Raw genomic sequence first — 23,413 nt, 5'->3', positions numbered from 1 at the left:
AGAAACCACCTCTTCACACACATCTTGGCATCCATCTTAATTTATTTTAAATTATATTAAATAATCTTGAACATAGCTGCCTAACTATTACTTGTTTCCTCACTGCATTCATGCCGATGGTCGGAGCCTTGCTTTCGGAAGAATAGGTTCATCATTCGCTCATTTCAAGCATTTGAGGCTGCCGTAGGCCTATGCCTATAAAACGTATTTATTTTGAAGTCAAAACACAGGAGCATTCTATATCCTCAAAAAAAAGGCAGCAGCCGTAGGAAGGCGGCCCATTTATCTTCTTAACAAACTTGAAAATGATAGTGACCATGGAATGTAGAAGAAGATTACGAGAAGCTTTGATGAAAACGGAAAATGTCAATAGTAAATCCATATTTTTTCTGAAACGGGTATGTAAACCTCGAGATGGGGTGCCCATAGACTTGCCCATTCAGGTTAACACACAGGGCGGCGGATTTTAACACTGAAAGTTTAAAGTGCGGTTGCTACACTGCAGACAAAGATTGCATCTTATTGTTGAGTAACATTCTGTCCAACAAAAAGGACGGCCCAACAATCTTTGTGTGCAGATCACACTCCCTGGAGAAACACAAACAATGAAAGACGGCTAGGCCTGGCCTGAAACAGGCGGATGATACATTTTTGGTGTTTGAAATAAGCTGGGCCCCCATTTCTAAACGAGCTGGTTCGTGTGCCTTTTCCTGGATTTGGGACAATCCATCTATTTTGAGTGATTGCATAACCACACCGGTGTGCGATTACCAACTGTCATCAGAACCCGTTTCTTAGTTGCCGTGGGGTCACAGACGTGATGGAGCATGTCTTGGGCCTTCCATCGGATTCATAAACGGTGATTATAACCGCTCCTTGATGTGAGTAGGAACTTTATGTATCTATCACCAAGCAGTTTGCCTTTCATCTCCGGGGCATCCGTCAAGCCAGATACAGCTGGTTCATTCGCGCCACTCCTCCATCCTGATGCTTTCTTTTCTGGCGACTTGGCTCGCGCAGGCTCAGGTTTATCACTCCGGAAATACTTGCCCTTGATAGTATGTACATTACATCCTCTGCGAGGAGCTTTATAAGCATGCTCTGTCTTTGTTAAACCCTGCTTCGTCAATAAAGATGCATTCAGAAAACCAGAACGCTGTGATTGATCCGCTAGTTCAACTAGACAATGAGATGGAACTTTTTTTAGCGGTCCTATGAAGGATATGGACAAGAATTCTGGTCGAAAGTAAAAGCGGGCAAGTTTTAACTCACATTTTTGAAAACAGAGGCCGTGCTACCTATCCTTTTAGGTTGGCGGTGGGCTGTCCGCAAACGATAAGCTGCAAAAAAGAGGGTCGCCGTCAACGGTTGCCCTCGGTTGCTGGATTCGCCGTAATGAAACGTTCTTCCAGCCTTGTCTCGAAAAGCAGCGTGTTTGGTAACAGGGACACATATACGTTTCTGCTATTTATATAAACTGCTCTCCTTTTTCATTGTCTTTTAACCGAATTGCTCTTTTCGGTCTGCACCCAGGAAACAATGTACAGACAATCACGACTTGCACACTCTGTAATTGACGCACTGTAATGCGACCTTAAATCATGTGGAAGAAGCTGTGACACAGGGATATTTAAACAATGTTAATGATTTTCACGGTGCTGTTTGTGTTTTGTTGGTGGGCAAGAACATTTTTTGTTGTACAATGCACAACGTTGATCGCAAAATTTTTCTCTCAAAAAAAAAGAGAGTGAGCGAATTGAAAGTTGCCTTTTCAAGACTGGTTCGCGACCTGCTGCTCACACACAATTGACCAGATTTTTCGTGCGACGAGACGACGTGAGTGCGAGTGATGGTGGTGGTCCCCATCTTGGCCCGTCACTGGGGTTTCTCAGCAAGACCTGTTGTCAAACATGACCATTTAGCGAGCGCGACAAGACAAAATGTGAGGATCATGCAGTTCTCTTGAATATTTTTATTTTTTGTCTCTCCTCTTCTCCCTCTTCTTTTTTTTTTTTTTCTTCTTCCCTTCTTCACTTTAGCACTTTGAGTTTTACACACACACAAAACGCGCACATACGTACGTCTTTTTTTACGCCCCTTTTTCTTTTACAATTTATACTTTACATACTTATATACTACCCCCCTTATTATCTTTTTTTTTCTTCGTTTTGTGAAAAAGTTTCCACGTATAATATGGCAGCGCAGCAGACTCGCCAGACGGGTCGTGTAAAGTTCTTCAATTCAACAAAAGGCTACGGATTCATCATACCCGACGATCCTTCCGGTCAAGGCAAGACCGAAGGTATATTATTATCATCAACAAGAAAAATAGCAATAAACTCGCATATATACTGATATCATCATCGCCATTGTTTTACCACCATCGCCAACCTTAATTTCCGCAGACGTTTTTGTACACCACACCGCAATATACAACAATGGCGGGTTCAAGAGTCTGGGCGAGGTAAGTGAACAAAACGTGATTCACCTGGCTTATCGGCTCGTATCTGAGTGTTGTGTGTGTGTGGGAATAGGGCGAAGAGGTATATTAAAACAGTCAAAAGTATATACCTTTCTTTTTTTTAATAACAAGAGAAAACGCGTCTGCTTTTGTTCTCTTTTGCGAAAATGCTTGGTAGGTGGAATATGATCTAGTGCAAGGGCCAAAAGGTATGCAAGCAGCCAACGTGTCTGGACCGGGTGGTGCTCCTGTACGTGGAGATCCATACGCTGGCTACATACGAAACAGGTAAAGCGGTGAAATAGAATAAAAAAAAGCATGTCGTGCTTAACTTTTACAGCGGTTTTGACAATCCAAGGTTCGCGAATGGCGGCGGCGGCGGCGCGGCCAATAGTGGGAATGTTGGTAAGAACAAACGACGAGTCTGTGCTTCCAAGGTCGATCGGAAGGAATGACCGTCTCTCTCTCTTTTGCTTTCGCGTGATCTTCTAGGTTACGGCTACCCTCCTCCATTTGGATATCCCGTGCCAATCTACGGTGGAGGGTTTGTACCATACGGCACACATTTCTACATGCAGCCGGCACCTCCTTCTGTTTCCTCGCCTTCACAGCAGCCACCACCACCACCACAACCACATTCGCAGCAGCAGCAGCAACAACAACAGCCGTCAGCAGCGCATCCTGCCGTGATGATGATGTCGCAACAGCAGCAGCCTGGAACGCCTCAACAAGGATATCAGTCACCGTCGCCATACTTTCCTCTACCTCCACCACAAGCACATCATTTGCCATCTTCATCTTCATCGTCGTCTGCATCGAATCCAACTAATATTAACAACAATAACAGCAGCAGCAACTTAAACTATACTCAAGACGGCGGTGCAAATTCAGCTTAGAGAAAAAAAAGACACAGAAAGAGAGAGAGAAATACACGCGCACCACATTCAAAATAAAACTGGGGCAATGGAAGGGCAACGAAATGTCAGGGATTATTGTTTTTACGATGTCTCCTTGTCTGTCGGTTGTGGTGGTTGTGGTGGAAACAAGTCAGCTGTGTGGTATATGTCTACAGGTTTGGGTGGAGGGAAATAAGGTTGCAAAGCCTCTGATCGCTTGTTGCTGCTGGTGCTGGTGGATGGCTATTTAAACGAAAAGAATGAGCATCATCAATTTCTTTTTTATGAAACCAACGTGTTACCAAGAAAAAGAGTGGAAATGAACTTGCTCCTCCTGCCGCTGGAGATGAACTTCCAGACCGGCTTGCAGCAACTGCCTTGTCCATCTCGTCAACGCTGCTGGCGACCTGGTTGTATGTTTCCTTGACACGTTGGACAACTGCTTCAATCTGGTCAATCTCCGCAAACGTCGCCTCCAGCTCGGCCCTCGTTGCCTTTAATCGGTCTATGCTCGCGCGCGTTTGCTCCATATCTTGTCGCATCTATAGCCACCGTTAGTCACTTATATAGATGCATCGTGCTGGGAATGAGTAGTCGAGATAGAAAAAAAAAAGACGTACTGTAGCCACGTTGCTTGCAGTGTTCTGAATCCGTTTCAGGCATGCCATCATGTCCTGATCCCATTCTTTGATCTAGACGAATGAGCTACTTGACAAGCAAAAGGGATAGTTTATCTTGCTGGTAGTTTACCGAAGATGCAGCTACGGAATCAATTGTCCAACGTTCTGCTAGTTCATTTGCACTTTGTTGCACCAGATTATCATTATCCATCTTTTCATATGTTACGTGCCAAGTGGTGAAACGAGTGGGAAAGAAAAAATTATTGACTTTTTTTCCATGTGGATCCAGCCCACCATGGCGTATTTATTTAACAGGTAAAACCCAAGCTATTGTAAGGCCAGGATGAAGTAGATGATGAAGCTGTAGTAGTAGTAGATGGGTCAATGATGGGGAAGAACCCTTGGTTCTGTATGGTCGGTGGCAACGATGCAGTAGTAACATTCGAGTAGAGAGGATTGACGATGCTGTTTCGTTTGATCCTGGATGAAATTCTATACGGCGCGTAATGATGGCTGTATCTAGTTGGAGACAGGAGGGCATTGTTACTTAAATCGGCAGCAGCGGCAGCACCAGCAGATGATGTTTTTGAGTTTGCACTGCTATTTTTGCCAGGTGATTGCTCTTCTTCGTGGGATCGCATATGTTTCCGCAACGACCGTGAATGGAAGTATGCCTTGCCACAGCCCGGTACCGAGCAGTTGTAGGGTCTGATGTTTGAATGTGTCTTGATATGTGTGCTTAGTGAATCCGGACGGGAGAATTTCTTGTTGCAGCCTAGAAACACGAAAGCTTAAATAAAAAATAACATTGCAACCCATTGTCTGTGGTAAAGCTTTACCTTTGACGGTACACTCAAAAGGTCGCTCGCCTGTGTGTGTCCGCATATGGTTATGCATCTTGTGTCGTTTAGTGAAGGGCTTTCGATTTCGAGGACATCCAGCCCATTGACAAAAGTACGCGGGCTTATGCAAGATTGAGTTAATAAAAATTGCTGCTGCTGCGTCGGGTCTTTATTGTTGCTTACCTTGCCGCTTCCGACATGTTCGTCGCGGATATGGATTGTCAACTGCTCAAGAGTTGAGCACCACAGACCGCAGCGAGCCCACAGGCATTGATGGCCATCTCGCTGCTGATGATTAGGATGAGGATGACTGTCAATCATCCCACGTGTCATATGACTTGCAGGATAGAGTCTCGACCTTGAGAGCGGAGATGCTTCCGGTCCGGCGGAAAGGTCATGTGCAAATAATACACCAAGCGAAGCAGCAGCGGCAGTTGTGGAGTTAATGGCTGTGGTGGTGGTGTCATGGTCCGTCATCGTCACCAAGCCTTTGCTACTCATGTCACCTGTTATTCCAGCCCCAAGTGTTGGGCAGTCCTATGATCAGCAAATCGTGTTAGCCAAAGGTCTAAGCGTCTGTTTATCTCTCTCCACACACACACACACGCACGCACGCATACTTACATCAGGCATTGACGATGATGAGAAATAAGACTGATCGCTCGACCACACTGATACGCTTTCGTCCATGTACGCGCCCCAGCATGCTGGCTGCCCTTTCACGGCGTTTGCGGTTGCGAAATCAAAACACCACGACGACGGGTGATCGAGGGGCGCGTCGTCCTTGGTAGCAACAACAATATGCGGAACGGGTTCCGGGATAGCGCGTTGGTAGTCAAAATACTTGTACTGTTCCATTGAGGGAGGAGGGGAGGGAGCGAGGAATGGAAAGTTGACGGATTCCGTTCCACCCCTTTTTTATACTCGAGCCGATGTGGCCGTGACACAGAGTCATCTATATCTTAAGCTCGCGCTCAGTGGAGAGAGTCAGCACGCAAGGTACAGAGAAAAGAAAAGGCATGTACAAATTATAAAAAAGGTAGATCGGTTCGGAAAGCCGCTCCTCATTCCGATAGAATCTAAAAGGTAGGGGCGCTTGCTATTTTAATCGACAGATTAGATCAGGAGATCTCAGACTGCGTTGACTTGTTCCTTGCCAACGCATTAAAGCTTGGCTAAGAGAAAATTTCTGTTACTGGCCATGTACGACTAGGGATTTGCCATACAAGTAATCCCGGCCCTCTCTTGTCTAGTTATTTGCAACGATCAACCGAACCAATAAAATTGCATTAACACTTTTGGTGAAGTGCCGATGATGTGAGAGAGCAGCAGCGTCACGCTCTCGTCCCTCCTCCTCCACCACCCCGACCCTGCTGCTGCTGCTGCGCGTATCAGTACATAATTCATCGTCTTTGCATACCCAATAAAAGAGCACAGTTAACCCCACTCAGCCCTTCTTTTCTTGTCGGTTTGTCTGCCTGCTGTCTGTGCCTCCTTCGCCAATCAAGCCGATCTTTCCGTCGGTCAACAAGTAGCTCGACCACCTGATATCTCATGTGCTTGTATCAGATCAAATGACTGGACTCGGTGTACAGCTTCCTTCCTTTATTCAGCATTCTACTCAGTGCATTGTTGTGCCATGTGAAGGCGAGTATATACGCCACGTCGGGTCGATAGTGTCTCGCCACCCCACCTCAATTACTTTACAGCAGCAGCATTGACCACATCAAAAAGATCAGCTGCAAGCCTGGTTCCATTCAGTGCAGCCAGAGAACGTCGGTCGAATTCCTTCGTAGAACACATATGACTGATGCGCAGTGATGATGTTATTCCGTAAACACATAATAGGCAATAAACGCAAGCGATGCTTTTTTCTATAGCGTTTATTACTTTGTACAAACGAGATGCTTTTTATCTTAAAACGGAACTCATTTAAAGGGCAGAGGCACCAGTGATAATGTCGACTACAGACGTCATGGTTAATATACCAATAGTGTGTGACGACAATTCTTTCTTCTTGCCACTTACTCAGTTCGTTGGTAATGACGGCCTGACGACCACGGTTGAAAGTCATGGTGAGCTTGGTGATCATATCACCAGCGTTGTTGGTAGCGTTCTCCATAGCAGCACGCTTGGCGCACATTTCAGAGGCGTGACCCTCGACCATAGCCCAGTAGACGGAGTTGGCAAAGGCAAAGTCTTGCAAGTTGGCAAGGACGTCATCCTCAATTTCGTAGACGGCAAAGTTGGCTAAGTGGTGAAGCAGTTAACCTCAAGTTACACAAACATACAATGACATCTCTCTCTCATTGAATACTTACGGGAAGCCTTGAGAACGGACTCAGAGTAGGCGGGAAGGATGTCGGCCTCGTAGGCAATGACAGACTTGAATTGGTTGTAGATGATCTTGACAGCATCGAACTCAACGCCCTCAGACTTGATGACATTGACGATAGAGCTGGCTTCGGCGAAGGTGGGGACGTCCTTGCCGATCTGGTTGAAGCTGAGGACAATGTTCTTGCGCAAGACACGGCTGAGCTGAGCCTTGGGCTTGTCACCCAAGACGACGAGCTGGGATTCAGGCTGTTGCTCAACGGCACGGCGAGTGAACTTGGAAACGCTGCTGTGGATACCACCGCAAAGACCACGGTCAGAGGAGGAAGCAATGAACAAGGTCTTGGCATCCTCGGGAGCAGTGGTCTCAGCACTCTTGTACAGAGCTATTGCAACACGCTGTGAATATCCCATCCCCTCTCTTCGCTTCACGTCGTTTGAACAATTTCGACATTACCATTGGAAGCAGCACCGAAGGCACGAGCAGCCTCCATACCACGCTGAGCCTTGTTGACCTTGGTCGAGGCAATCATCTTCATGGACTTTGTGATCTTTTCAATGTTGGAAACCGACTTCAAACGAAGTTGGACTATTTTGCCAGCTTAAGTACATCACATTGTCGCAAATAAAGTCCAGTCACTCACTTTCTTTCAAAGTAGCCATGTTACGGGCCTGAACACCGTTGCTATATTTCGTGTAAAAAATAAACAATGCGTGAGTTCGTCGCGTTCTCGAGATGCTTCATTGAAAAAACAAAGGGGGTAGCGTGCGCATGTGTGTGCGTATACGTCGAATGTCGCAGTGATGGTTCGTCTAGGAGTAAAGTCGTGAAAGGGAAGGATACTCACCTCAAAGGAGCAACGGCAGGGCGGACAGCAATGCGCGATGCAGAGGACAACATTACAGTGTATTCGGCAGAAAGCCCGTGTGGAGGCGGTTGTTAACAAAAATTTTGAGGGCCCCTCGTCGAAGACGTGACGCAATCTTGGCTGGGTCTCAATGCCAAAAAGAAATGACCGGAGAGGGATGTGCACACAACACTACAAGTTTTTCAAAAATTGTTGGCGCATTAATCCACAATGTGGATTTGCACATTTATCAATCTATTTTATAACAAAGCCATTACAAGAAAATGGTTAGATCGGCAAGAACGCAAAAGGGATCTTTTGCTTCATCGTACTCCAGTAGATGGAACTATTTATTCACATTTGGGACATTTTGGTGACGGCACTGCTGACTGTATGGTATCCTAACACCTTTATGAAAGAAACACGTGACAACTTATCAATCACAATGATATTAAAATAACAATACAAAAGTAACAACCATGTTTTAAAATCCTGAAAAGTCTAGAAAAGCCCGTACCATCTGACCACAGAGATGAGAATTATGTATGCAAATGTTTACGCTTTCATAATTACAGTATTCGACCAAATTCAACCAAACGACCTTATTGCATTACGGAGACCACCATACTTAATTGTTGTATGCATCGGTATCTCGTTGCAAAAGAAGAGACCCAAGCAAAGTATACAGCTGTTATTCATTGACGATAGGACGCATGACAAATGATGATTTCATACATATGATATCACGAGAAGAGAAGTGATAAATAGATTGGCATTCATATTTTCTTTCTGTGCTCCTTCATCCATGTAGTGAGCTAATTCTTCAGGTTCTCCACGGCGAGTATTATGTATTTTTTGATGGTCACTGGAAACAATCATTATAACTTAACTCTTTCTGGCAGGCACCATGAAGTCTTATCTTTCTCATTCAATATTTGCAATAACAGTTTCTACATGCTGAACAGGAAGCCTTTGTCGACATAGTCATACAGCACCCGGGCTACCCTTCCCGCCTCTGTGCCTGGTAAACAAGTTGCTATTCTCTTTTTAGACGTAGGCTAACTCGCAGGGACGTTTGACGCGATCGAGCTGCTGACTAAAATTGCAGCAAGGGTTTGCTTAATGCCGGTAAGCAGCTTAAGGAACCAGTAGCGGGTATAGTTTAATACTGTTGTGAGTTAGAGGTTTTCTAGCGTCATTTATTTCTGAAATATTATAAATACCTCCTGTCAAATCGTCTATGACAAAGAATCTGTGAAGCCCTCTTTTTCGATGTTTAATGGATTCCTAACAATACCAGTTCCATTCACCATCGCTATGCGGTATATTATCATGAAGGCTGTCACGCATGTGGCACCCACTTTTAATTTCTGTCATGCGCAGAGTCGCGGGGAGCGCTTTTCTTCTATTATAAGGAACTAATAGAAAAATACTCTAGGTGACAGTACTTCCTGACAATTTCTCTGGAAGATCTCGATTCCACGCAAAGTCACATACATTTTATCTCGCTACTTCCATAACAATCGTCTGTGCAGCGCTACGTTTGCTGTTTATTTTCTCACTTGTTTGATTCTGAATTATGTCTGATCTGCAGCCCGGTAGAAACGTATTCCGCGGAGGCAGGTATTTGGTTCGTGATTGATTATCAATTTTTAAGCATCCACGAACCTAGTTTGAAGGATGTTTGTTTTCCATGGATCGACGGTACCAGTACAGGATGGCAACTATATTGAATGACCATGCATCCTGGAACGATATGAGATGTCCGCTGTGCTTCAAATTTGACTCGTGTTCCTTTAAAGTATCAGAAAGGTACAAGCAGAGTTCGCCCACAAAGAAACAAGAGTCAAGCATTTGATACAAGTATGATATGTTGATTTAAATACGATTCAACCAATCTATATTAGTGCTGTACTTGTAATAATATTCCAGGATTTGTCAAACACAACAACAATAACCATCCATGAATCAGCCCTCCATACCCTTATTCTCTATTGTAACCTGCTTCATATCAGAGGACATCCACAGCATCGCAGACAAAAACCCGTGTCACTTCAAGCTTCACAAGAAAATCTGGTATCCTCTCGCCGTCTCATTTGGATGCGAAAGAAGGGTTTTGAAAGGCAAGCAATAATCTGTATATGGTTCGTCCTTGTCAGAATAAGCTGTAATACTAAGGCAGCTACATGCATATCCGCCTGACGTATTTCGAGCTTATATATGGATGCGTTCACACAACATTTAATCATTTTGGTTCACGCAGTGTTCGTCCTTTCAGACCGCTTTCGTAAAGCACAGTTTTTGGACGTAGACACGCACATTGAAACATTGATTCACGCAAAAAATGGATTACATGCTGCGGATTATATTGATTTCCGCTTCATTTTCTTTCCTTCGACGATTCTTTTCCGTTCAAGATGATTTACTTTGATGAAGACTATGAGCTTCTTGAAACTATATCTGCCATATTTCTATCTATTGGAATAGCTCTATATCCGTCGTTATTGATTGTAGCATTAAAGAAGGCTAAAAGAGTTGAAGAAAAACTCACAGAAGAGGAAGATTGGGAAATGCATTCTTTACAAGGATGACAGCAGGGGTAAGTCTTCAAAAGCATGAGATGCCGAACAAGCTCTGACTTTTCTTCTAGTTGGGAAAAGCGACGTATGGATCCAGAAGACGACGCAAAACATAAAAGGCAAAAGAAAGCTGGCCAAGCTGCACGCCACGCGTCAAATGTCAACAGCAATGCTAGATCTATATGTGCCTCTTGTGGTCGAAGCGGACACTCAAACTCAGCGTCAAGAAAGCCAAACATAAAAGAGCGCATTATTGAAAAGTTTGGCAAAGATCATGAGCGTTTCACACCAGAATACCAAATGCAATTGAAAAATGCAATCACCCAGAAGTCTTCTTGGCTCGGCCAGGTGATGCTGAGGGCCAGTGTTGTCGTAAATGGCTATTTTATTTCGCAAAGTCAGAATAGCATCCCGACGTACATATTTGGGCAAAACTTCTGATATTCCGTGTGCCAGCTCATCCTAGACTTACCCGTATCGAACACAAATACAAAGTTCCCAAGCAATTTCTCCGGAGAACACGGATTCTGGGCTTCGTTCTCGGCTCTCCATCCAGATATTCGATATCCATTGAATGTCACAGGTTACAATGACATCCTTTCCGCAGCCTGCAAGGAAATAGCAACTGCGTATACAAATCACATCGTCGAAAATTTTCAACGACGGGTTGTATCGTATATCCAGTATAAATTGGACAAGTTTGTGCCTGTAATGCTGCGAGCTATAAAAATCGGCATTGTGGTATGCTCCAAAGAAGAGAAGCTAGGGGGAAATCGCACTCGTAAATATCAGCGAATACAACGCATCACAAGTAAGGGCATTTTATCATTTATGATGAATCACTGGTAAAATACTCAGCCTCTTTTATTTATGACAACTTTAGATTTGTCATAGCTGCATGTCAAAATCTCTGAAGAAGCTGAAGACGGAGGACGGTGTTACTCACCATGGCATCCTGGATTGCCAACCTGTGGAATGCTGTGGAATAGGGACACCAATGCCTCGAAGAATATGTACTTCATTGCAAGAAAAGTCTGGGAGGGCTTTGGTCGCCCCCAAGCCTTCTGTAGACCAAATCAATCTACCACTGCGAATGTGGGACCCGAAAGGGTTTAGGTTTTTACGGTAAGCTTTGCAGTTCATCTTGGATTCTGAATATTATCGAAGTACTAATATTGAGACTGCTTCTCTTTAGAAAATTCGGTAAGTAAAAACGGTTACAAGCCTGTAATACCTGGAAGTTTTACTGATTGAGATCAGGTTGGCATTGTTTGGAGCAACTGCGCTACATGGCAAATTTTGGCCAATATGGCAAGTTTTCTTCCTTAGATCGACAAGAATATTTATTAGTTTTATTCCACAGGTTTAAATTTGCCTTGTTTGTGGTGCAATTTTATGCTCCAAACGACAACTGTTTTTAAAAATACAGTACTACAAATTCACCACAACAAAAATGGCTATCCATATCAACGCCCTATTCTTGCACAATTTCTAGTCGCTGCTATTCAATCTATGGATTGTAAGCTGTATAAAATATGGTTTTTTTTTAAAAAAGCAGAAAATGTAAACTTCAGGCAGTGTTGCTTCAACAACATTATAAATTCACAACAAATATGATGGAGGCATACACATGATATTTGTTTCTAGATTGTGAGATTTACGATCTATAACCTCACTGTCAATATATGTTATTGAGTTCGCCCGAGTAACTATTGCGAAAGGCTGGAGCACAGATCTCTCGAGAAAAATTTGGTACGTCGTGTTGTACCATAGATCGTTTCCGATGGCAGGAAACTTTGCTCTGCGGCAATCAGCGAGTTCTGAGGCTCATCAAGCAGAGTTGTGTCGACAACAGTCGAGTATAAGTCTCAGAAGGTAAAACACAAAGTATCATTTTGCTATCAAATATGCAATCCAAATATTATGCGCTAAGCTGAACAAGTAGTTGGTGAAGGGGATTATTTATTGGATGTTTGCTACATGTACCGGACTACACGGAGCATTTATCGGACCCTCCTCGGCAACCTCACGCATATGCTTTCCTTCGTTTAGGCGGATGATTGCAGGGTCAACAGCTTTCAAGAGCGAAGACCCGTTCGCTGCGTTATAATTTGTGGACAATACGCGGAAACAAATGGACAACAAGAGTACAATAAGACTGTATCCGATCTTTTAATTCTGAAAACAGAACAGCCTGGCATGTATATACAGATCAGGGCTATTTATATCAATGCTCGCTCTTGTTGAACGACATTTCTTATTGCTCTGTCCACGATACGCTGTATTTCCGTCTTGTGCTCATGCATGAGTTTCTTCATGACATCCAGGCTCTCTTCCAGAGTGGTCTTCTGTATGTAAGCCATCCTGTCTATGTATGGGAACAATAGTCAGAGGTACAAACCCTCAAAGTCAGATAAAAGCTGATAAATTGAATCAGCGTTTCATCCTTCGAGCTCAAATCGACCGAGATTTCGGCCTTCTGCTCCTTGTTCATTATATTATATACATGCATAGTCTAGTGGCGAACAGCTTGTCTAGTAGATTAAGTCAATGATGCAAGAAGAGTCATTCACTGCGGGCATAAAAACAAATGGACTTTAATCCTGGAGAACGTCTCGAATTTTGCAAGCTTGACATGGTCCGGTAGCGTTCGCAGCAGGGTAGCATACCGAACCATGGCTTTGTAATGGTCAAAGCTCGTCTTTCCCTTGTCGTTATCGCCGTATGCTAATGACACCTCCATTAGCAACAGCTCAAGCTGGGACTTATCCGTCGATATGGTTCCGTCAGCGTTGTATTTAAGCCTTCTGCCATTGATTCTTTGGCCATTCAGCTGCTTCGTCATTGGCCTCAGTTCGATATCTCCAGTATAGAATGTTACGTGATGTTTTTGATTACGCAGATACCGAGTGCACGCCTTCAGGCTTGAATCCGAAGCATAGGATCTGAAACATCCTTCAGAAATCGATATCAATTGTGCGGTAATTGTCGTGAATATCTGTCTCGCTTATTATTGTACTACAGTTCAGTTTGCCTCAATACAAGATAGGCTCTTTGTAACCTATAATGTCTCAAAGATGTTGACTAGAAGCTTTTTTCTGCTGTCAACAAAGTGCCACACTACCGCGAGCTTTCGATGGCGGGTGCCGTAGTCTGTACATTAGTCTGCCATGAAATACAGTACTTAGCTTGATTTAGCCTTTGAATTTGACGAACAGTTAAATTACCGCATCTTGCTACTTCTGAAGCATATGCTTGGAGGCATGGACTGATTGACCGCAGCTGGATGCAGGGTGCTTCAATGTTGAGTTGATCATAAAGTTTTAGGTAAAGATGATCGTCTGCTGACATCTTTGCCGCATCACACGATATTATATTTCTCTGGACTGCATCATACACTAAGTAAGCAAGTTTAAAGGAGGCTGATGTTCAGCTTACCTCAAGACCTTTTTATATCGTGTGTTCCCGTGGCCACATAAGAACTTCTGCCAGCTTGTCCAGATATTCCCCCCAACGCTGTCTTCTTCTTCCTCCTCCTCAGACTTTCTCCATGGTCATGTTATCATCATCGAATTTGCAACAGACAGACTGTTGGACAGACTAATCGCGTTGCTGATGAAGGAGGTTGACACGGGTCCATACGCTTCAATAGATAAGGTGAAGAAAAAGACTGAAAAAGATATGGCGGAGTCATTTAAAGTGTATGCGAACGGGAACAATCAAATAGATAAATACAACAAAGGTCTCACCTATTTACTATCTATATGTGCTCGAACAAAGAAAAGGACGCGAATATAAAGAAGCCATCATGCTGTGTCGTTGTCAGATAGCATGAATACGTCCCTTATAAAGTTTACGAACCTTTAGTGATAGAAAAGATGTTTAGTAATGAAGAAAAACAATTTGGAGTACTACCTAAGCTAACAAAGTATAGAATGGGGGAGGAGAGAGAGAGAGCCACCGTTTCGGCGGAAATAGAAGAAAGAAAGAGCGAGCTAGAAACAGAAAGATAAAGATATCTGCTTTTGGTATAAAATGAAAGAGTGGGAAGGAGAAGGAGAAGAAGAAGAGAAAGGTTTAAAAGAGAATGGAAATGGAAGGCGAAGAGAGAAAAGGCACTTTCTGGCGAGCTAAATGGTCACATCTTTACTGAGCCTGGACAGGGACAGAGGGAGTCTTGAGCAATCCAAGGTATTCAAAAGGTCGCTTGACGTCGGTCTTTTCGGTGTAGTACATGAGCTGAGACTGCACGGTTTGCAAAACAGGCAAGACTTGCTCTTGCAATCCAGAAGCGACGTTTCTGGCCTTCTCGTAAGAAGTGATATCAGTACGCTTGTACTGAGCGCGGACAAGTTCGTATTGCTTGCTGGCAATATCGATAAGCGAAGCAACGCGGGCCTTGAGCCAGTCTGGCGTGGCCTTGTTGGTCTTGACGTACTCGACAATGGTCGTAAGCTGAGTGGAGACTTGCTGGGAGAGGACCTGGAGACGAGCAGTGGTTGTCGCATGGAGCTGCTCGACGCGGGCAGTTACCGAAGGCGGCAGCTTTTGCTTGGCAGCTTCGGCGTAGACGGTGGCGGTCTGGCGGAGTGCAGCCTGCAGCGCGAGGACATTGTCGGTGGCAGCCTGGATGGCAGCCGAGGCGTTGTTACTCAAGTCATTTCGAGAGCGAGGGATCTGTTCAGTCACACGTTGACTGAGGCGATAGGAAGCGTCATTCAACAAGCGATAAGCACGGATGGCCTGGTTTTCGTTTTCACAGGTCTTGACCTTTTGGCCCTCCGGTGCTGGGAGATAACGTTCGAGCACGGCCTCGACGTTATCGACGACGTTCGCAAGGCGCTTGTTGGCGCCTTGGGCTGCGAGCTGGGCGGGCTGAGTGATGCGGCCGCGGACGTTATCGAGAGCTTGATAGGAGCTCTTGGCGATCTCCTTGGACTTGTGGTTGACGACGGGGAATTTCTCTTGCAATAGATCAAGAGAACGGCAGCCTAGAGCATCAGCACGTTCCAAGTGTGGTTGGACGTAGTTCTCGTAGTAGGTCTGGACGTACTTTGGCTGATGCGATGCGGTGTAGTTGGAGACGGATGTCAAGGTGGAGTTTGCCTTGTCCAAGGCAAAGCGGCCCAAGGAGGTCTTGTTTGCGTAAGAGTGCACAGTCGAAACACTTTCCTGAACGAGCGGAATTGAGGTCACACGAGAGATAAAACGTTTCTGTTGCGTTTGAGAAGTCTTGACATGACCATTGACCTGCTGCTCAGAGTGTTTCATCGTTCCGACTTTGCTGTCTACACATGTAATCCAACAAGCATGATGAATAAAATAGCCCTCGCAAGAATGCGTTACTTCTTACCGTGATCTTGTTGATTTACAGCCATAAAGAAAGGAGAAATGCGAGTTGTTTTGGGTGTTTCAAGAGTCACCGATGGTGGGAGGGAGTGGAGGAGTTAGAGTTGCAAGCAGCAATTGAAAATATATGAAGAGGAAGAAGCGGTTGCAACACGAAACTCTATACCGAACGGGAAGAAGAAAAGCGAAGAACTGGGAATGTGCGCCGATTATATATATCTTTTTTTTTTCTTGTGCCGATAAGCACGCAAAGTTTTTGGCAATTGTGTAGCACCCATGTGAATCCGTGTTGGCACATTTCAAAGAGCAAGGTCGTCCAAACCATAGCAAGCAATCGCAATTTCCCATCGATGCTGTTAGATCCGCTCCATTGTTCTGGTAATATGAAATTCTGGTGCTGTCAAGCGACCACGGCCCACATCTTTTGCCGCATGTCAGTCTGTTTGATTGATTCTTCGAGTCGGTTGATTCTGCCCAAATCTGGTTGTTGGCAACGAGACACGCCATGAAAAATTTTCTTTGCCACAACACTTTCATTTTCACATGCAAGTTTTTGGGGTCGTACACCGCGCGCATGGTCAGTGCTTCAATACGTTAGGAAAATAGCCTCCAAGCCGAAACCCGATTAAAAACCAGAGGTCATATCTTCTTTGGATAGCTGCCATACAACTGAAATCAAGAAAAAAGCAGCACATGTGATATTGTCGTAACAAGAAGTTTGCAGCAGCCGAACAGAAGAATCATCTCGTGGATAGCTTTAAACGTTTAGTGCTGCGTAACTTGACTCTATCCCTCAAAATGAAATAGTCCCTAGCACAGGATATCCAGCTTCATCTCACTAATAATTCGAGTGTGGGAAAAGGGCCCTGGCACAAAATGTCATTTTTCACGCTTCGTTAAGTGTTTAACGAAAAGCTTAAATCGAATTAAGAACATGATCTTCACCACCGACCGACCGTGCTTTTCTTCCTTCCAATATCTACTTGATATTGGCACATGATTGATGTAAAAATGAAAAACTGGTCCGGGTCTACTTTTCCACCACTTTTCTTTTGTCATCGCCATATGCCTGAAACCAATGGTACAGATAATATCTCATCTCGGATCCATTGAAAGCGTCTTGTGGAAGGTAAAATCCAACAATAACGAACTTTCAAATGCAAAGCGGCAACAAGTAATCCTATCGGTGCTTGGTCACATTATCAATCATCGGATCGTGTTACGACACTTTCAGATCGAATGACAAGCAATCAGATTTCCTCACTGACTTTTTCATCGATTTGTATTGTCGGCGAAAGCGAGGTTTTTTTCCTGTTGCTCTTACAGTGCGGAAACGACCCAGTGGATATTTGGTTTAAGCTACGTACATACTCTATTTTTAAAGCTGGCAGACCACGTTCCGTCTCACAAACATTCTGTTTCATCTGATTTCGAGCGGATAATGGTTTATGCACTATCACCGCGAGCGGTTCGAAAATGGTTATCGTAGAGCCATCAGCATTGGTATCCATGCAACCAGAGCTTGCCTCGTCGAATCCCCATTTATACAGCGCATTCGCTCCGCTCCTGCCGGTCTACTTGACATCTTACATATTTCAAATGAAAATGGAATGAATATTCGAGACTTGTGTATATTAGACAAAGCTTATCAACTTTTGAGGAATACAAGGATTAAAGTTAACAAACACATTTTCATTGCTCAGTGATTTCTGCAACTAAATATATTGCTACGTGGTGGATTAAAATACATCATTAAGCCAACAGGTTTACATACGCAAAACCGCTCATGTTTCAAGAGCATCATCCGAGATCCTTGCACATTCCATCTGTTCATTTTGGGCTGTGGCTCTGAAATGCAGCAGCGTATCATCTGTCTGTTTGTCAACCCTTCCTCTTGTTTAATGCAATAATATGTATCGGTCCGATCCATCTTAAGCAATCTTCGGCTTGATTTGCTGTCATCAATGTTTTTGTCGTCAAGACTTCCGTTTGGGTCCTCAAGGCTTTCGCAATGCCATAAAATTTGCCCCAATTCTCTTAAACTGTACGTATATCCTATGACGTTGATATTAAAATACTGCTTGATTTGCTCGTGCGGAGCTAATTTCGGTCGTGATCCCTTTCTGCATTTTCACCATGGGCGACCACAAGCACAAGTCCAAGGAATCCAAGAAGAAGTCAAAAAAAGAGCACAAGAAACACAAGAAACACAAGAAGGAGGAATCGTCCAGCGAGCCCGAGATCGATTACAATGATCCTAGTCTCTGGGTCGAGAAAGATCAACCCGAACCAGCCCCACCACCGTCGCAATCGAGTGCTCCGCGTCACGAGTGGATGCTCAATGAATCCTTCGACTTTGGATCGCTAGGCGTGGCGAGAGAAAAACCTGAGAATACCCCAAAACCGGATCCTGACCAGGTTGGTACCAAGTAATATTACACTTGCTGTTCTCGAACGTTGACACCCTGCTGCTAGATCAAGATCAGCGAGCGAGAACTGAACCCACACTTGAAAAGCGGACTGAGTGTAGATCAATATCCAGAGCAAAAATCGACCGTAAAGTTTGGCGACGCAGGTTCAAAGTGGCGCATGATGAAGCTTAAACGCGCTATGGAGCAGGCCGAGGAAGAAGGCCGGTCCTTGCAGGAAGTTGGACTGGAACGATATGGGGTGAGTATACGCAATCGTTACATTTGATCGGCGAACTACTGACGATAATTATACTAGTCCATTGAGAAATTAAACGAAGCTCTAGCTGAAAGAGAGTATCTCGACAGTCGTAAGAGACGCGGAGGAGGAGACTCGAGTAGACGTAGCGACGGATCTGAAGGACGGCGGCGATACGTGTTTGCCGACTCATCAGCTGCTGAGAAAAGTTTCAGACGACCAGACGAGAATGTGGACGAGTTTGGGCGAGAAGTTAAAAGACGACGTAGGTCCTTGACACCTCCTCCAGTTCCTATCCCGGGTGTATCAGAAGCACCGACGCCAGTTCAGGAAAGAGCGGCTGAAGAGTTGGTAGAGGCGGCGGAACACCCATCGAGCAAACCTGTCATCATCTCCCAGCACGAACTGCCAAGTGCTTTCTCTGCTACAGAAAAAGTTATGTCCCGTGACGAACTCAACAAGCTTAACGCGCAAGTTTTGCGCGCGAAATTGATGGGTCAACCGAATGCAGAGGAGCTCGAGAAAGAGTATGAACGTCAACTTGGTCTTTTTGAGGCTGCAGAGCATGGAGTTGCAGACCAGGAGGTACATATATTTCGCAACAAACGGTACTGCTTATGCAGGATGTTAATGGCTGATGCTTAGACGAGTGACGGACGACATGTAAAGATACTTCCAACAGTCGACAGCGAAGGACGGCTCTACGACTATGCTCTAAAGAACGACAGTACCGTTAGTTCAGACCGTAAAGGAAAGAACAAGGAAAGATTCCAGGGTACACACGATAAAAGGACAGGCGAAAGGCTGAAATACGGAACGACCGATGATAATTTGTCCTTGATGGATATGGTCAGACAAGAAAAGGCTGGTAGTCGTGCGACAAATAATATGGATCTGGAGTTCGCCAACAAGATTGTGACAGACGCTTCGTTTGAGGTACAGTGTTGCAGAACTCTATGCATGACGAGGATTAGCGAATTAAAATCAGATTTGTAGAACAATCTTGACTATATGGATGAAAAGGCAGACGTTATGGGTGCACGGAAAGGAATGACTGAGCAGCAAAAGATGCGATATGCAATTAATGGTATGCAGATATTTACCCTGGATCTGACTAATTGTTACTCAATGCTTTCCTCTGGATAGATTACAAGAGAACACAGGAAGCACTTGAACGGTGTCGATTCTGTTACCACGATTCACAGCCGCCGCAGTGCGCCATGATATCTCTTGCTACTCAGACTTATCTGGCTCTACCGCTTGTTCAGGAGCTAGTACCGGGACACTGTCTTATTGTTCCTCTACAGCATGTGACATCTATGCTTGAATGCGACGACGATGTGTGGGATGAAGTGAGGGTACGTGACAAGACATGTTTGCATTCAGCTATAATGCTAAATTTTAAGCAGAATTTCCAAAAATGCTTGATCCGCATGTTTAACGAGCAAGGATGCGGTGTTATATTTATGGAGACGGCGATGAATTTCCGGCGCCACCGGCATACAGTCATCGAAGCCATCCCTGTGCCGTACGAAGTATACGAAGAGTCACCGGCATATTTCAAGGTAGGCAGGCTGTAGTCGACTTTCGTTAGAGATAGCGAGTGATAATGACAATGGATATTTAGGAAGCAATGCTGCAAACAGATGAAGAATGGTCTCAACACAAAAAAGTAATCGATACAACATCGCGAGGGTTCCGCAATTCAATGGTCAAGGATTTACCATACTTCCATGTATGGATCGGTCTCGAAAAGGGTTTCGGCCACGTTATCGAAAATGAAAAAGAGTTTCCACATTGGTTTGGAAAGGTACGAGATTCACCAAATATACAATACATGCGCCTCTTCTAAATATCTATTTTTTTTCTTATCTCTCTGCAGGAAATCATTGCTGGTATGCTGGATATTGGCCCTGAGAGATGGAGACGACCCAAATACCACCAAGAAAGCGAAAACAGGGCACGCCAGCGTGCATTTTTGAAAGACTGGGAACAATGGGACTGGACAGCCTCTTTGCCCACGTAGCCACGATAAATAATAAAAATATACAGATTTCAACATGTATACTTGTCTGAGAGATGTAAGATGAAGAACTATGATAGATATCCGAGTTCTTTCCAGGTAGACGGGTCCGATTTTGAGCTTTCAATTTACGTTTTAAATGGTTTGCCTTGCCAATTCTGTAACATTTCTGAGGAGCAGACAATTGTCATGTCAGCAGCCGCTAGGGCAATTGTAAGTTTATATATTACTTTGTGCTACCACAGACGAAAACTGTCCGGTCAAATGGACATGGGATGTTATTCTTGTTTGTGCGTCGCGCACAGACGTATGCGCGCCAACGCCAAATAAATGGTACCCTAATTCATAGGTATAGTACGCAGCGTAAACGATGCTAGCGACGACGCCAAGAAGTATGTGAATGCTTTACTGTAATAGGTTCAAGTAAAAATGTTGCTGTTAATTGTACTGTAGCAATTGAGAGTAAGTCTCGGCAGATCGACAAGCATGTGGTCTGCTCGATTGCTATTTCTAGAGTATTACGTTGGAGGCTAGCGTGTAATGTGTGTGACTACAGAAAACGGTTGATCGAAGGGATGCACCTTGTCGCTTTCTCCCGTCCAATGCAGTCTAACGATGCAGCTAAAAACATTTTGGACCTTGTTTCCAATGCAAGTCAACTTGGAGCTACGTCGTAAGTAAAAACAGGATGATGCAGACCGCTAGTTGTCCAATAGATGATGCTGTAAATGCATATTTATCTGTAAGTAGACAAAATACGCAACAAACGGTTCTGCATACGTCTACGCAGGGTCACAGCCTTGCGGGATTTCGCATCCGAGCTTCAGTTGGAACAGGAGGGACGATCGTCACCGGAGAAGATAAGAAAAGATGGAGATCGTCTAGCAAATTCTTTGCCAAGATGGAGCAACTTTTTTTAGCGATGGTGCCAAAGCGACGAGTGGTGTTCCACTCTTGCTTTCCGTAACTTCCGCAACTGCCATTCATGGAATGCCATCCGTCGCCCTGCGGATATGACGAAAATACTCGTTACACCGTGCATACAACTCCGAACTTTGTATATAAGGTGCTACGCAACTTGATCTAACAAGGCTCGTTTTACCCGTTCCACTCTTCTCATTTCTCCTTATTTTTTATATTTGAATGTCTGACAAGCCAATTAAGCTTGCTGGCGAACTCGTCGTCGTCGCTTTGAAAGCAGTAAGTAAAATAACATACGACCCTGTCGCTGATCGCGTTTTGCTCATGACTAAATTCTCGGGTACTGTAGCGAGATTTACCCAACGTTGAGGTAAACTAGTCGCTCTACATGGTTCTCTTGTGCATGGTCCAAGAATTTCTATCTGACAAGTGAATTAGATCGTTGGTAAACAAGACCCCTTTGTCATATTTCGCCTCGGCGAAGAAGCCAAGCGAACAAAGACAGATTACCGCGGCGGACAAAATCCACTGTGGGATGATCAGGTACCGTTTCCAGGTTACAGCCTGCATGTTTCGCAGCATGCTGACAAGTCGTATGCTAGGTGAATATCCCGGTTCCTGAAGGAAAAACCAAAATGTACATGCAACTTTTCGACGAGGATAAGTCTCGCGAAGAACTGATTTGCGAAGGAGAAATTGACCTGACAAACGTGCTCCGAGAAGGCGAAGAGGACCGTAAGTAGTAGGATTTGTTGTCGCGACCATAGAACGCAGAGATGACTGATAAATTTGATAAATAGGATGGTTTCCTTTACAGTACAAAGGTCGCAGCGCGGGCGAAATCTATCTTGAACTTACGTTCTATTCAGCAGTAAGTGTGAAAGGCTCGGTTTCAGAGAGACAAGATTTAGCTAAGCCTGCTATAATCATTGAAAATTAGCGTCCTCCTCCGAAGCGCCAGCCTACTAGATATGGTGGCGGCAAATTTTCTCGACCTACCGCCGCTGCCGCTGCAGGAGCGCCCATACCTCCACCCAAACACAACGCCTACCCACACCACCAACAATACCACCACCAGTATCCATCTAGACCTCCACCAGCGCCCACCGAATCAATGTCGACACCTTCTAGGCTCAGCGCACGCGTCGGCCCCGCTCCATACGTGCCACCGCAACGCCCACACAATGAACCTCAGGCCACACCCCACATGCCGCCAACGTTGACTCCTTCCTCGTCCACTGGAACTGCCTCGTCAGCCGGATACCCGCCAGCAGCAAGCCAGCGTCCTCACGGTCGGCCACTTTCAGGAGGCCCCTATCCGCAACCTTCAGTGTCGGCAGGTTACCGCCCTTCTCCGAACAACAATCCAATGCTATCCCAACCATATAGGCCGAACGGAGGAGGTAAGACAGGCTCAGATTATACGACTTGAGTTCAGTTCAAACGAGATGCTAACTTTATACATTGTCGCGTACTCAGGATACCCTGCGCCTTTAGGTTTCCATATACCTCCTCCTCCACCTCAACAGCAACCTTACCACCCACCGGCTCACTCCGGTGCACCTCCGAGCCAGCCTGGCCTCAGCTTCCCTGAACCGCAGACATTCACAGGCGAATATACACCTCACAGCGACGTGTCTGGCCAACCATTTGCAGCTCACCAAGGATCATACCCTCCTCCTGCTCCACCAGGCGGATATCCTCACGCAGCGGGCGGATACCCACCGCACCCGATGGCCGGCGGATACCCACCTCAACCAAGCTACCCACCTTACTAGACTTGTTTCCTCTCTGCAATGTATACTTTCTATGTCATTATTATTACTACGACGCCCTTTTTTGCTTGTTCTTTCCTTTTCTTGTCTTTGCAATC

At 44.9% G+C, this 23,413-nt stretch overlaps 9 protein-coding genes across 9 annotated transcripts; 5 read left to right on the top strand and 4 right to left on the bottom strand.

Annotated features, from left to right (window-relative positions):
• Positions 1-2,193: 2,193 nt before the first annotated feature.
• VTP01DRAFT_10447 (uncharacterized protein) lies at positions 2,194-3,357 on the top strand (the record flags this gene model as incomplete). Its single annotated transcript, XM_069378810.1, has 6 exons — positions 2,194-2,302; positions 2,406-2,464; positions 2,535-2,543; positions 2,640-2,749; positions 2,802-2,866; positions 2,954-3,357. The coding sequence occupies 6 exons, from the start codon at positions 2,194-2,196 to the stop codon at positions 3,355-3,357; spliced, it is 756 nt and encodes a 251-aa protein (XP_069239872.1).
• Positions 3,358-3,459: 102 nt separating this feature from the next.
• Positions 3,460-4,188, bottom strand: VTP01DRAFT_10446 (uncharacterized protein; the record flags this gene model as incomplete). Its single annotated transcript, XM_069378809.1, has 4 exons — positions 3,460-3,600; positions 3,660-3,899; positions 3,978-4,049; positions 4,108-4,188. 4 exons carry the CDS (start codon positions 4,186-4,188, stop codon positions 3,460-3,462), a joined length of 534 nt encoding a protein of 177 aa, XP_069239871.1.
• Positions 4,189-4,285: 97 nt separating this feature from the next.
• VTP01DRAFT_10445 (uncharacterized protein) lies at positions 4,286-5,677 on the bottom strand (the record flags this gene model as incomplete). The annotated part of the gene is made up of 4 exons (XM_069378808.1): positions 4,286-4,752; positions 4,817-4,940; positions 5,003-5,356; positions 5,444-5,677. The coding sequence occupies 4 exons, from the start codon at positions 5,675-5,677 to the stop codon at positions 4,286-4,288; spliced, it is 1,179 nt and encodes a 392-aa protein (XP_069239870.1).
• A 1,074-nt stretch (positions 5,678-6,751) lies between these two features.
• VTP01DRAFT_10444 (uncharacterized protein) lies at positions 6,752-8,054 on the bottom strand (the record flags this gene model as incomplete). Its single annotated transcript, XM_069378807.1, has 6 exons — positions 6,752-6,783; positions 6,848-7,069; positions 7,141-7,539; positions 7,611-7,742; positions 7,798-7,838; positions 8,002-8,054. 6 exons carry the CDS (start codon positions 8,052-8,054, stop codon positions 6,752-6,754), a joined length of 879 nt encoding a protein of 292 aa, XP_069239869.1.
• Positions 8,055-11,478: 3,424 nt separating this feature from the next.
• Positions 11,479-13,509, top strand: VTP01DRAFT_10443 (uncharacterized protein; the record flags this gene model as incomplete). Its single annotated transcript, XM_069378806.1, has 7 exons — positions 11,479-11,705; positions 11,776-11,783; positions 12,010-12,099; positions 12,302-12,455; positions 12,769-12,934; positions 13,228-13,269; positions 13,327-13,509. The coding sequence occupies 7 exons, from the start codon at positions 11,479-11,481 to the stop codon at positions 13,507-13,509; spliced, it is 870 nt and encodes a 289-aa protein (XP_069239868.1).
• A 1,217-nt stretch (positions 13,510-14,726) lies between these two features.
• VTP01DRAFT_10442 (uncharacterized protein) lies at positions 14,727-15,958 on the bottom strand (the record flags this gene model as incomplete). Its single annotated transcript, XM_069378805.1, has 2 exons — positions 14,727-15,868; positions 15,934-15,958. The coding sequence occupies 2 exons, from the start codon at positions 15,956-15,958 to the stop codon at positions 14,727-14,729; spliced, it is 1,167 nt and encodes a 388-aa protein (XP_069239867.1).
• A 2,107-nt stretch (positions 15,959-18,065) lies between these two features.
• Positions 18,066-20,622, top strand: VTP01DRAFT_10441 (uncharacterized protein; the record flags this gene model as incomplete). The annotated part of the gene is made up of 9 exons (XM_069378804.1): positions 18,066-18,347; positions 18,405-18,599; positions 18,657-19,181; positions 19,242-19,532; positions 19,593-19,683; positions 19,743-19,954; positions 20,006-20,161; positions 20,224-20,406; positions 20,479-20,622. The coding sequence occupies 9 exons, from the start codon at positions 18,066-18,068 to the stop codon at positions 20,620-20,622; spliced, it is 2,079 nt and encodes a 692-aa protein (XP_069239866.1).
• A 599-nt stretch (positions 20,623-21,221) lies between these two features.
• Positions 21,222-21,586, top strand: VTP01DRAFT_10440 (uncharacterized protein; the record flags this gene model as incomplete). The annotated part of the gene is made up of 2 exons (XM_069378803.1): positions 21,222-21,292; positions 21,367-21,586. 2 exons carry the CDS (start codon positions 21,222-21,224, stop codon positions 21,584-21,586), a joined length of 291 nt encoding a protein of 96 aa, XP_069239865.1.
• A 176-nt stretch (positions 21,587-21,762) lies between these two features.
• Positions 21,763-23,318, top strand: VTP01DRAFT_10439 (uncharacterized protein; the record flags this gene model as incomplete). The annotated part of the gene is made up of 7 exons (XM_069378801.1): positions 21,763-21,819; positions 21,890-21,910; positions 21,979-22,083; positions 22,143-22,275; positions 22,341-22,411; positions 22,481-22,943; positions 23,020-23,318. 7 exons carry the CDS (start codon positions 21,763-21,765, stop codon positions 23,316-23,318), a joined length of 1,149 nt encoding a protein of 382 aa, XP_069239864.1.
• Between the last annotated feature and the right edge of the window lie 95 nt (positions 23,319-23,413).

This window comes from Rhizomucor pusillus (assembly GCF_041956525.1).
Source record: "Rhizomucor pusillus strain CBS 183.67 unplaced genomic scaffold VTP01scaffold_8, whole genome shotgun sequence".
In the NCBI taxonomy this organism is placed as follows: Eukaryota; Fungi; Mucoromycota; class Mucoromycetes; order Mucorales; family Lichtheimiaceae; genus Rhizomucor; species Rhizomucor pusillus.
This window is presented reverse-complemented; position numbering and strand designations above follow the sequence as displayed.